This window comes from Stenella coeruleoalba (assembly GCF_951394435.1).
Source record: "Stenella coeruleoalba genome assembly, chromosome: 2".
In the NCBI taxonomy this organism is placed as follows: Eukaryota; Metazoa; Chordata; class Mammalia; order Artiodactyla; family Delphinidae; genus Stenella; species Stenella coeruleoalba.
In genome coordinates this window covers 41,228,116-41,241,501 of record NC_137147.1, presented here as the reverse complement: position 1 = coordinate 41,241,501, position 13,386 = coordinate 41,228,116, and the positions used below count along the sequence as shown (strand labels likewise).

Sequence of the window (13,386 nt, the reverse complement as noted above, 5' to 3'; positions counted from 1 at the left end):
ACCTTAGAGGAAGGAACCAATGAGGGGAAGGAGGTTGCTTGAAAGAGGTTAGTGATGAGACAAAACCCTTAGCAAGGATGGGAAGGGATAGATGTGAGCAGTATTCAGAAGGTAGAATCAACAGGACTTAGTGACTGATTAGACACTTGGAGGTGAGAGGAACAGCAGTTGATTTCCCTAGTGGTTTTGACTCCACGGGAGACACGGTGAAATACAGAAGGAATGAATATTATTGCAAGGGTTTGGCTCTGGTTTGGATTAGAATTTAGGAAGATTTAGGCAGTATCTATTTTTCAATGTTCAACAAACATAACATTTTTGTTAAAGTATTATCATAGAACAAGTTCTGGCTGTCCTGTCTTAGAGGCAGAGGAAGTGTAGCAGGAAAATACTGGACTTGGGGTCAGAAGCCCTAGACTGACAGCCTTAAATGCGACCTGAGGGAGTTAGTTGACACTTCTGGCTTGCATTTCTCTCATATTCATGAATGAGACAAAGGCAGTGGCATACCATGGGTGGGCGGAGGGAGTGCCAGCCTGGGTGCAGTTGATCAGGGGGTGCACTGTCTGTAGAGAATTTTGAAACAATAATAAAACTGACTAAATGTCAGTCCGCATTTTTGTTATCACCATGTGCTAAGAATTCTAAAGAATGTCAGTGATGAAATACTCCCCACCCTCGGTGGCCATAGAATAATAATCAAATTTCACAGTGTACCTCGTTAGAGCAGGGGAGATGTGTGTGCACATTACAAAATGCTATAAACTTCTAAACAATCTATGTGTCTTTTTTTCTTCAAATTAATGTGACTTGTGAAATTTAGAGAGCAAATAGTGGTTCTATTTCTATTAAAATAAAGTACAGCATATCTCCCTAATCTGTAGGAAATTTCTTGGTCATATTTAGTGTTATTTTTTGGAGGTAAGGGAATTTTTTACCACAGATTTTGAGATAATGAATGGAAAACATTAGTTTTTGTGTATTTAATAGGGAAATCAAGAACATTAACTTTACAGCCTTCCTTTTGGTCAGGTAATTCAATCAGAGACCTAATAACTGGGTCTACACAGACTTGCTGGATGATACAGCCAGTTGAAATGAATTGATTATTTCACTGTATGCTCAAAAAAAGAAATACTATTACCTCAAAAAAGAGTATACTGATTCAAGGCTGACAGAGTTCAGAGCACAAATTAAGGTCAAAACAATGAATCTAAAATAAACTGAGAAAATATCCCCCATCCACCAGAAAAAAAGTCTACTGAATATTGAGAAAATCACATGGTGAATAATTTTTAATACTTCATTTTATAATGACTGATAATGATCAAATTTTATTTTTTAACAGGTTCACAATTAACTAGCAAGAACGCCAATAGTTAACATGTCCTTCATGTTTTAAATTACCTGGCATGTAGTTGGCAGAGTATGTTGACTTGCCCCACTGTAGAGATTTATTGATTGACTCCTACTGTGTACCTATACTTCAGTAATGCAATAAACAACCCCTTTTATAAGAGCCTTAAAGATGTATCAAAAGCCTGATTCTTGATCTTCTCTCACGAGTTTACGGGTATAGGAGCTGGGCTCTGCAGCACAGAGGACATCCCTGCAGCAGCTACAACAACTCTCACCCAGAGAAGCTGACCACCCCATTACTTCCCAGTTTATGACTGCTAAGTGTTGAGGACTTTATAATAAGCTGTCTCCCTTGCATGCTGCTTAGAGAGAGGGCATTATTTTACTCAAAAACTGGAAGACTAAAATAATGAACTTGTAAGACTCATTGCTGTGAGGGCTACAATTGAAGCTATTACTCAAAGAGCATTTAAAACAGAATATTATAGTAATTACCACAGAGGAATATTTAAAAGTAACAAGAACTAAGGTTTTAATTTTACCTGATATGTTAATAATTAGAAAAGTATTCTGCATTTTGTATTCTATAAGCAATATACCAATACACATGTATAAACAGGAATAATGACTTTATATTTAACCACAGTGTATTATTTTAAGAAGAATGTTAGTTGGCTTACATGTACAATTTGGATACAGTTTTCCACGTAATTCAGAGAAAATTTACTTATGATAACAATTTAAAGAAAGCCCTTAAAAGTCATATAAGTCATTTGAGAAGAAATCCATCCCTCAGTGGGTCATCATCTTCTACTATAAAGTTTGCTGTACCTGTGTAATGGGCTTGTCCAGATACTTCCACTATAACAGCTTTAAAATCACCACATTTTACTTCCTGAAAAAAGAAGGTAAAAGGAGAATATCAAGATACTGCCCTCATAGTTTATCTAGCCTAAAAGTTGTATTCTCAATTTTTATCATTTTAAAGAGAACCCAAGAGTTAATCATATAGGCAATGGGAGGTTTTTAAGGTAAGTGACTGGATTTGTGTTTTTTATTTAGTTTAGCTGTAAAGTAGGGAACAAATTGGAGAGGAGAGAGACTAGAAACCCAGCAATCCGTTAAGAGGAACCTTAATTGATCAATTAAATCTAGAGACAGGAGGGCAGTTTTTAGAGAATGGAGAACAAAATATAGAGATACTTTGGAGGCAGAATTGATAGACCTGGGGACTGATGTACGTAGGAGGTGAGAAATAGAGATGAGTTAAATATGACCATAGTTTCTAGCTTGGAAGTGAAGCTGGCGCCACCATTAGCTGAGATGGGGAATGAGACAGGAAGAACACATTTAGGAAGGAAGAACTTGTAAACAAGTTGAGTTTGAGATATCTCTGAGACAATCATCTTGAGATGAGTTTAGTGGACAGTGTCAGACTCAGGAGAGAGGCACAGGTAAGCATGGTAGGGATGAAGCTTTGGGAGTCATCATTAGTGGGTGGTTGAGAGTTGAGTTCACTCTCACGTGGGTGAAACTGCCCATCTGCATCAAACGTTTGCCTAAGAGCAAGAAAATATGGTGGTTAACAGTACAGGCTCTGCTCAGAGGGACCCACATGCATAGTCTGGCTCTGTTACCTGTCTGTTTGACCTCTGGCAAATTATCTAAACTCTAATTCTCCATTTTATCACTTGTGAAAAAAGGATGATAACATTACTGACCTCAGAGGATTCTTGGGAGAATTAAAAGAGACGGTATATGTGAAGTGCTTAGCTTGGAAATTGACACATAGTCAAGCACCCAATTGTCGATTATTATTTTGTCGAGTCTCAGACTTGAAGATAACGTATTCCAAGTTTTTGCATATAACATAAATGGTTTCATATCCCATAAGATCAGCGTATTATATATGAATCCCTAACTTAAAGCAAATTCCATATTCAGAAAAGAACAAACTTTAAAAACAGCTACATTAGGGGAAAAAACTCTTTATTAGGATAAGTTATCTGCTATATTAAAGGACTCTTTGTGAGTAGATTCATTTATTAGATGCAATTTAATCATACTACAGTAGATTTTACTTACTACTATGAGTAAATTCATTAATTAGCTGTTAGCTCATTTATAATTTGATTCCATTACAAAAATACTTTCCACAACTTTTCAGGACTTTCACATCTTATTATATAAAATGGAACATTCCTATAGAATAAAAACAAAAAAAAATCCAAACCCTAATTCAATGGTTCTCAAACATTTTGGTCTCAGGATCCCTTTATACCCTAAGATTTGAGGACCTCACCCACCATTACCCTGATACCAAAACCAGACAAAGACACTTAAAAAAGAAAATTACAGGCCAATATCTTTGATGAATATAGATGCAAAAATCCTCAACAAAATATTAGCAAACCAAATCCAGGAATGCATAAAAAGGATCATACACCATGATCAAGCTGGATTTATACCAGGGTCACAAGGATGGTTCAACATATACAAATCGATCACTGTGATATATACTACATTAACAAAAGGAAAGACAAAAACCACATAATCATCTCAACAGATGCAGAAAAAGCATTCAACAAAATTCAACATCCATTCATGATTAAAAACTCTCATCAAAGTGGGTATAGTGAGAACATATCTCAACATAATAAGGGCCATTTATGACAAACCCACAGCTAGTATAATACTCAATGGTGAAAAGCTGAAAGACTTCCCACTAAATTTAGGAACTAGACAAGGATGCCCACTTTTACCACTTCTATTTAACCTAGTATTGGAAATCCTAGCCATAGCAATCAGACAAGAAAAAGAAATAAAAGTTATCCATATTGGAAAGGAAGAGGTAAAACTGTCACTATTTGCAGATGACATGATACTCTATATAGTAAACCCCAATGTCTCCCTCTAAAACTATTAGAACTAATAAATAAATTCACCAAGGTTGCAGGATACAAGATTAATATACAAAAATCGGTCACGTTTCTACACACCAATAATGAAATATCAGAAAGTAAAAAACAATCCCATTTAAAATCAGGTCAAAAAAATAATACCTAGGAATAAACTTAACCAAGGAGGTGAAAGACCTATATGCTGAAAACTATAAAACACTGATGAAGGAAACTGAAGATGATTTAAACAAATGAAAAGATATCCCATGCTCTTGGATTGGAAGAAATAATATTATTAAAATGGCCATACTACCCAAAGCAATCTACAGATTTAATGCAACCTCTATCAAAATACCCAGGCCACTTTTCACGGAACCAGAACAAAGAATCCTAAAATATATATGGAACCATAAAAGCCCCCAGTCCTGAGAAAAAAGAATGAAGCTGGAGGTATAACCCTCCCAGACTTTGGACTATACTACAAAGGTATAGTAGTCAAAACAGCATGGTATTGGCACAAAAACAGACAAATAAATCAATGGAACAGAATAGAGAGCCCAGAAACAAAGCCACACACCTACAGTCAACACACGACAAAGGAGGCAAGAATATACAATGGAGAAAAGACAGTCTCTTCAATAAGTAGTGCTGGGAAATCTGGAAGAAGAGAACATAGGCACTCTTTGACATAAGTAGTAGCAATATTTTCTTGGATCTGTCTCCTAAGGCAAAAGAAATAAAAGCAAAAATAAACAAATGGGGCCTAATTAAACTTAAAGGCTTTTGCACAGCAAAGGAAACCATCAATAAAACAAATAGACAACCTATGGAATGGGAGAAAATACTTGCAAATGATGTGAACAACAAGGGCTTAATTTCCAAAATGTACAAATAGCTCATACAATTCAATATCAAAAAACCCAAACAATCCAATCAAAAAATGGGCAGAAGGGACTTCCCTGGTCATCCAGTGGTTAAGACTTTGCCTTCCAATGCAGGGGGTGTGGGCTTGATCCCTGGTAGGGGAGCTAAGATCCCACATGCCTCAGGGCAAATAAACCAAAACATAAAACAGAAGCAATATTGTAACAAACTCAATAAAGACTTAAAAAACGATCCACATCAAAAAATCTTTAAAAAAAAATGGGCAGAAGACTTGAATAGACATTTTTCCAAAGAAGACATACAAATGGCTAACAGGCACATGAAATTGTTAGAGAAATGCAAATCAAAACCACAATGAGGTACCACCTCACACCAATCAACATGGCTGTCATCAAAAAGTCTACAAATAACAAATGTTGGTGAGGATGTGGAGAAAAGGGAACCCTCCTATACTGTTGGTAGGGATGTAAGCTGGTGCAGCCACTATGGAAGACAATACAGAGGTTCCTCAAAAAATTCTACTCCTGGGTATATATCTGAAAAAATGAAAACACTAATGCAAAAACATGCATGCACCCCAATGTTCATAGCAGCACTATTTACAAGAGCCAAGATGGGAAAGCAACCCAAGTGTCCATCAACAGATGATTGGATTAAAAAGATGTGGTGTACACACACACACACACACACACACACACACACACACACACACACAATGGAATATTACTCAGCCACAAAAAACAGTGAAATAATGCCATTATTATGGATGCCATTATTATTATTAACGTGGATGGAGAGAATATTGTGCTTAGTGAAAGCCAGACAGAAAAACACAAATACTATATGATATCACTTATTTGTAGAATCTAAAAAATAATACAAATAAATGTATATGTGAAACAGAAACATACTCACAGATATAGAAAACAAACTTGTGCTTACCAAAGGGGAAAGGAAAGAGGGTAGGGACAAATTAGGGGTATGGGATTAACAGATACAAACGACTATCTATAAAATAGATAAGCAACAAGGATATACTGTATAGCACAGGGAATTATACCCAACATCTCATAATAACCTACAGTGAAATATAATCTGCAAAAATACTGAATCACTATGTTGTATACCTGAAACTAACAAAATACTGTAAATCAACTATACTTCAATTTAAAAAGATTTTAGGACCTCAAAGAGTTTTTGTTTATTTCAGTTATATCAATTAATATTTTCTATATTGGGAATTAAAGATATTTGTTAAGAACCTGCTGTATAAAAACAGTAAATAAAATTCTAAAATTCAAAAAAAAAGATATTTGTTCATTAATGCATTTAAAAATAATAAACCGATTACATTTTGTCATAAACAAATTTTTGTGAAAATAACTATATCTGCCAAAACAAAAAAAATTAATGAGAAATATGGCATTTTTTACATTTTTGCAAATCTCTTTAATGTCTGGCATAACAAAAGGCAGCTAGTTTCTTGTATTTGTTTCTGCATTCAGTCAGTTGGTATACCACCCATCATGTAGCTCCTGGAGAACTCCACTGTACATTTGTGAGAGAATGAAAGTGAAAAGGAAGCAACGTCTCAGTATTATTATGAATATATCTTTGATTTTGTGGACCCATGGATAGGACCTCAAGGTCCTTTCCACACTTTGAAAACCAATATCCTAGCTGAACGGAAGTTTTTTCAGGCCTGTCTTAAAATTCTCTTCTAAGAGCTAAGTGAAAAACTTATGTAACACCCACCTTAGTTCTCCACAGTCTCAAAAGTAACATACTTACAAATGAGAAGCTAAGGGTGCCACTCACCCTCACAGCCTTCCCTGTGAATACTGAGCCGGTTGCACTGCTTTTAAAGGCTCTGGTCTGGTTCAGTTCTAGAAGCCCTTTGTAATACTGTAGGGCAATTCGGGCTGTCACTCCTGAGCCGGTAGGACTTCTGTCAACCTGCGCAGAATAAATGAAGATGAGAGTGTTCACAGTGTTCTAGTTCCATATTACCTGGCTGTGTGCCTAAAAATTCCAGTTTTAATACCTGTTCATCTGCAAACACACAGATGTTCGTGGTTGGTTCCTCACTATAAGCGTCTTTTCCATCTGTTAATATAGTTCCATATAGAAAGGCAAGGTCTTCGCTGTCAGGATGATTAATTTTAAACTGTAAATAAAATAATTATCAACCACACATAAAATAAATATTTTCATTCAAACTTATCTTTTAAATAACATATATGGGGTACTCAGACATAATTTTTCCATCTTTATCATTTAAAAAATATTTTTTGGGTCACAGCACTAAATACTAGAAATTATGTCTTTCTCTAGATGAATAAAGATAGTTTTGTTGGAAGTTATGATTTTTATCGTAACTTTGAGCCCTTTCTAAGGAAGTCGGCCTGCACATAGCCTCTACTAAAGGAACAGTCCTATTTTATACACATACCTCCCAAAACACATACTCTTTTAACCGCTGACCCCAGCACTGACCCCAGGATGGTCAATTCACAGGCCACCCATGGCTGCTCAAGCAGGAGGAGCTAAGGCAATCCTACTCTCACCCTCAGGAACTTGAAGGGGATAATGTAGAAAAATCAAGCAATGAGTATCTAGAGCTGAAATTAATACCACTGATAGATACAAGAACTGTCAGAGGCCATGAGCAAGCAAAAAGTATAAGGATGCAGAAGCTATTAGGTAAGAGAAATAATTGGATGGGTCAAAAAAGACTTAGAAAGGATGAAGTCAGTATCATAAAAAGCAGCAGGTACACACAGAGAGAAGCAGGCACTGGCAGGGGAGCTAGGTCACGTCAGTGGTAAAGCTTGGTCAGGTCCAAATGTGCGATGCTTCCTGAACTTGGGAGGTCTGGTTGTTTAACTTCTGGATTCCTGTAATGCCTGGTAGCTTGGCTGAGATTACTATAACCTTACTTCCATTGTATCCTTACAGTTAGTATATTCCACTACCACTTACCTGTCATTTAAAGCAGTTGAAGAGATTTGGATTCTTAAAATCCAAAGAGTCCATCTATAACCCAGTTAAAGAGGCCCGTATATTGGATCTTTGTTCTCTGACCTCTTAAAGCCCCTAAGCCCCACCTCCACAATAGCACCAGTACATCACACTGCCCACAGGGATGCTTCCCCCACTAGACTGAGCTCCTTGAAGGTCGTGGGGTTTGGTCTTCCTCTGGGTCTCCAGCATCTAGCATGGTGTCCGACATACAATAAGTCCTTGGTAAATGTTTGCTAAAAGGACAAAGATGAATTTATTTTATATTTACTTTAGTTCCCTCCTCCCGGCAAATGGCCTTTGCCTAAATCTGCATTAGCAGTATGAATAATCAGCAATTCACAAAGTAGTCCTACTGCCTGCTTCACCACTGACAGAATTACTCATATTTTTTTCAGAATCCTTCCTCCCTCAAAGTCCACCCCTTGCCACCTTGGTGAGAAGTTCTAGCTTTGAGAACTTCAAAATGACTCCTTTTATTAAGAAAACAATGCCTTTTTCTCTTGATTTTATTAAAAATAAGGTCAAATTATTTTGTGTCAAACTGTTAAACTATTAGCTGTCTGCTTATTAGAACAGAAAATGGATGTAAATTCAGAGTTTCAGAAGTTACTATGATAAAATAATTCTACCTATTGGTATTGACAGTCCTGGAAAGATGATAATTTAGAACAGGGATATGGTATATATTCATTTTGTTATTTAAGTTATTATATTAAAATAAAGCCTCAGATATGTTAAATAGGCCCATAAATAATTAGTAGAAGTATATTAGATTCTATCTTTCCTAAGTTATTTTTTACTTAGAGTGATAAATTCTCATATGCTAAAATATGTATATGAGTTTTATATATAGATCCCAGTTAGGTAAAATTGAGTTTTATATATAGGTCCCAATTAGGTAAAAGGCACACTTGTGCTAGAAAGGAAAGAATATTCTAGAATTATTTATTATCTAAACTGATTTTATAACAATAGTTTTCCCAAGCCAAACTAGAGTTACTTGAGTGGTTATTTAAGTAACTTCTTAGCAATATAGGAAAAATTCACTAACTAGGAATTAATGTTCTCTGTGAAATAAGAGAAAGTCTGATCAGATTTAATGAAATCTATTTTGTAAGCTATATTTTACATTCATTATTTTCAAGGTTTGCAGAATGACCACATATATCAAAGCATTTCAAATTAGTGGAATATTATATAATACATTTTCTATGTTTAAGTAACCACAAATTATATTATTATTATGTATTATTAAAGTTAATAGTAGTTACCATTTATTGAACATTTACTATGGCTAGGCACTATTCTAAGTCCTTTACACATATTGACTTATTCTTACAACTCCCTATGAAGCAGGTATTTCATAATTTCCATTTACAGCTAGGAAAACTGAGGCACATGGAAGTTATGTAACTTGTTCAAGGTTATAAAAACTACAAGTAGCAAAACTACAACTACCAGGTAGTCTTGCTCTAGAGTCTAAGATTATAACCAGTACCCTATTCTTAGTACTACTGATAATTTGAACTCAGAGATATTTAATTTTCTGTATAGACATGTCATTTTTATCCCCTCCATGTCACAGAGGAGGGTATCTGCTATGATAGCAGCATCTGTACTGACCTGAGCTTTCACTGCTTCTGTCACTGCACTTGCTGCATCCATGAGGTCCCTTGTCTTTGTGGAACAAACATCAAGTCCTAACTTTTCAGCACTAACAAACGCATAAAACGCGCCACCATATGCAATGTCCACCACCACCTTTCCATGACCGGGAACATCCACTAGGAGATCTAAAAAAGATGTGTTTGAAAATAAGTTTGTTTTAGTATTTCAGCAATAAAATTCACAGCATTTTAAATATATGTGTATTTCTGGGGGTTGGGGTGGGGGTGTTTTTTCCTGTTGTAAAAAGGAATGGAGCAAAAATCCATTTTCAAAATGAGTATGCATCACGTAATTAATAGACCTTTAGCTCAGTACATCTTTCTATTTTTAAGTTAATGAGGTTTGTATAAGTTTTAGAACATGAATGCCATGTTCTTCCTAAATCATACATACATATTTTGTTAACTATTCTGAAGATCTTTTCTAGAAAACATCATAGAGGCAGAGAGAGAGGAAATTCTGGGACATGAATGTGTGAAAACTATGAAGGAAAATGTAGGTGCCTCTCATGCAATTATCAAAAAAGGGGCCAGCCTGTGGAAGGATGAAGCTAAGTCAACCAACAGGGCAGAGAGGGGTCTCAAATTCCGAAATTAAGTTGTGAAAAATAAAATAGTTCTTGTATTCCTGAGTTTGCACAGTGAGTCATACAAAGATACCAGGGGGCTACCAGTTAGAGTAGAACCACAGGACCCTTTTAACACATGATGTGTCAAAACAGAGCAAGTTTATAATCAAAGGAGTAAAACACACCTGTGGAACTTAAGAGCAAAAGTGAATCAAAAATGTCTTTATCTTGATGCTGATGCAACATGAAAAGCAGGTTTAATGAAAGGAGACTCAGGAAATAGATGGAAATGTGGGACTGCCAGAATGGGGAAAGCTAAGTGTGGCTTTGAAGTCCTCATGCGTAAAATGGAATTGCTGTTTCTGTCCTAAAGGGATTGTTTTGAGAATTCCATGTGATAATGTGTGGGGAACAGTGGGCACAGCTTAGGAATACAATAAATGTTAATATTAAAGCCAAAAGTTTAACTTCCAACTGGAACAGGGCTCTTAAGAGGACAGATATTTACATTTGCCAATCAGCATATTCTTCTCTGAATTTCATTTATTTACACAACAAATAGTCACTGACTGTGTACTGTTCTAGCACTTAAATACAGTGAATAAAACTAAAGAGTCTTCATGTTAGCTGGGTGGAGTGGAGATGAACTCAGCAATCCTGAGGTAGGGACTGCTGTCATCCTCATTTTATAGATGACATTGAGGCATGGAATCCCTTCCACAAGGTCACAGAGATGGGGAGGGGCAGAGCCGTGATCTTGGACACTACCCATCTGCCTTTTATGCAATTTTCAAAGTAGAGAATTTAAGGATTTCGTTTTCTTAATGGCTCAAAGTGACCATTAATGCCCACTGATTATAGTATGGTCACACAGTGATGCTTTCAGGAACTACTGTGCTTGTGGGGTTGACTGCCCCTGCCCTAACCAACCCCAAACTATGATGTACGTAGTTGGCGATCCTGCTGCCAGCTGTCATTTCCCACAAAATCTAGAGTGCTTCTAATCTGCTGCTGGGGTGGCCTAAGGGGAAATCAGGTAGCCAAGCTAGTTAACTGCTGAGGTTTTTAAAGATGTAATCCTAACATAAATTCCTGTCTCCCTCAAGTTCCCTCCCAATCCGGACGTGACACCATTCTTTCTGGGAAACTGGCATCAGTTTGCCCAGTGGCATTCTTTATCAACTTGTGTGTTTCAGCTGCCTGAGGTATTCTAAGACTCTCAAACACCTGGGCTATTACTGCATCATTCATAACATTTATAATCAGGCTAAACTTGAACCCAAATCCACGAGGAGGATCAAGATCAAATTAACGGAATGATTTGCACAGCTGGAAGACTTTGAAGAAAAGGAATGATAACCCTATTGCTGGATTGACTAAATTAGCTCCCAGCTCACTTCCAGTCAGACTACTAAAGCATCTTGATAGAATTCAGCCTTTGCTGATGGAATTTGTAGCAATCTCCCTCTTTGTAAGGATGAATAGTTACACTGTTTTACATGACATACAGGCTCTGTACTAGAGAACCCACCAAAGCCTTTTAAAGGCTCTGCACACCTAGAGAACTGTAACTAGCAACCCTATATATTCTGCAGTCTTTCTATGTCTAGGAAGATGTTTTTTAAAAATTCTAAGTACCTTGTATACTCATTAAATCCTCAAAAAAACCTCAATGAGATAACAAATGAAGATACAATGGACACGGAGGGCGTCAGTAATTTGACTAAGTTCGCATAGCTTTAAGGGTGTGTCAGGATTTGGACCCAGGCAATGTCTGTACCTGTTCTTAAAGAATTAGACCAGCAACATCTGTATCTTCTCGAAAATATTTAATTCTTCCCCCAATAAGTGGGAAAGGCAATTTTTACAGATGACTTTTAGTAACGTGTTTACTAACTTGTCAGGGTGTAATAATGTGTCTAGCAATCATATTCTAGCCAGCCTGGAGCTCCGGTTCTTTGCACTTTCCTTGACCCTAGTGGACCTTGCCTTACCCAACTGTGAAATCTCTAGGAATGCCTGACGAGTGGAGAATGAGTCGCTGAGTATGGGAAGCACGGAATTCTGTACCCCTCAAGACTCTCCCCAAACCACAGACGGATAGATCTGCGGGGCAATCAAATTGCATGCACCAAACAAATTCGCAAGGGCAAGGTGCTGACACACACTTACAGTTATTTAGAATTACCTTTTTACTGATTGTAAAGGCTTTGTGGGGTGGGTTAGTTGCGGTGCGTGGGTTCCAGCCAAGAGAGACAGTGTAATTAGTTGGGTCCTGGGCTGCAGGGCCGGAAGGGTCCCGCCGGTTACCTGTGGCCAGCGCGAAGGCCGGGACGCTGTGGAAGCGCACCGGGCCGCCACTGCGGCCGCCCTCGCACTCCACGAAGGCGGCTACCAGCCCGCACGGGCAGTGGATGTTGACCAGGGCCTCGCGGGCGCCGGCGGGGGGCGCTGGCACCAGCCCGAAGTCGAGCGCGAACCGGCCCAGAGCCAGCACCGCGTGGCCGCACATGGAACTGTAGCCCTCGTTGTGCAGGAACAGGACGCCCAGGTGCGCGTCAGGCAGCTCGCTCGGCACCAGCACAGCCCCGTACATGTCCCGGTGCCCCCGGGGCTCGAACATCAGCCGTCGCCGCACGTGGTCGAGGTGCTGGCGCATGTAGCGCTGCTTGGCCAGCAGCGTGGGGCCGACCACCTCCGGACACCCAGCCAGCACGATGCGCAGAGGCTCGCCGCCCGTGTGCATGTCCACCACCGACAGAGCCGGCGTCCTCGTGTCGTGCGGAGGCAGCCGGGGCACACCCGGCGGGCTCGCCATCGTCTGCGTTCAGATGGGGAATCGACAACCGCACAGCCGCTCGCGTTTCCAACCCGCCTCCTCCCCGCCAGAGGGCCAGGCCGCAGCGCCACCTGAAGGGCGGGGCCTTCGAGCCGAGACCCGGAAGCCCGAGGCGGGGCGGGGCTTCGGAGCGGTCGCCCGGG

The 13,386-nt window shown here is 38.7% G+C and overlaps 1 protein-coding gene across 2 annotated transcripts; it reads right to left on the bottom strand.

Annotated features, from left to right (window-relative positions):
• Positions 1 to 1,093: 1,093 nt before the first annotated feature.
• Positions 1,094 to 13,382, bottom strand: L3HYPDH (trans-L-3-hydroxyproline dehydratase). Of its 2 annotated transcripts, none has more exons than XM_079912892.1 (5): positions 12,715 to 13,382; positions 9,792 to 9,961; positions 7,189 to 7,311; positions 6,936 to 7,100; positions 1,094 to 2,254 (listed from the first exon to the last, which is right to left on the bottom strand). In XM_079912892.1, exons 1-5 carry the CDS (start codon positions 13,220 to 13,222, stop codon positions 2,129 to 2,131), a joined length of 1,092 nt encoding a protein of 363 aa, XP_079769018.1. In that variant the 5' UTR covers positions 13,223 to 13,382; the 3' UTR covers positions 1,094 to 2,128. The 2 variants fall into 2 exon arrangements, with proteins under 2 accessions (XP_079769018.1, XP_079769019.1); XM_079912893.1 differs by having other exon boundaries at positions 6,963 to 7,100; positions 12,715 to 13,341.
• Between the last annotated feature and the right edge of the window lie 4 nt (positions 13,383 to 13,386).

What these genes read in the sequence shown, in the direction of transcription:
- L3HYPDH (XM_079912892.1), bottom strand. Translation starts at nt 13,222, where the DNA reads ATGGCGAGCCCGCCGGGTGTGCCCCGGCTGCCTCCGCACGACACGAGG. An exon ending in GGCCTTCGCGCTGGCCACAG is followed by an intron (nt 9,962 to 12,714) that starts GTAACCGGCGGG and finishes CATCTTTTTTAG; the next exon opens with ATCTCCTAGTGGATGTTCCC. An exon ending in GCACCCTTAGCTTCTCATTT is followed by an intron (nt 2,255 to 6,935) that starts GTAAGTATGTTA and finishes TTCTTTTTTCAG; the next exon opens with GAAGTAAAATGTGGTGATTT.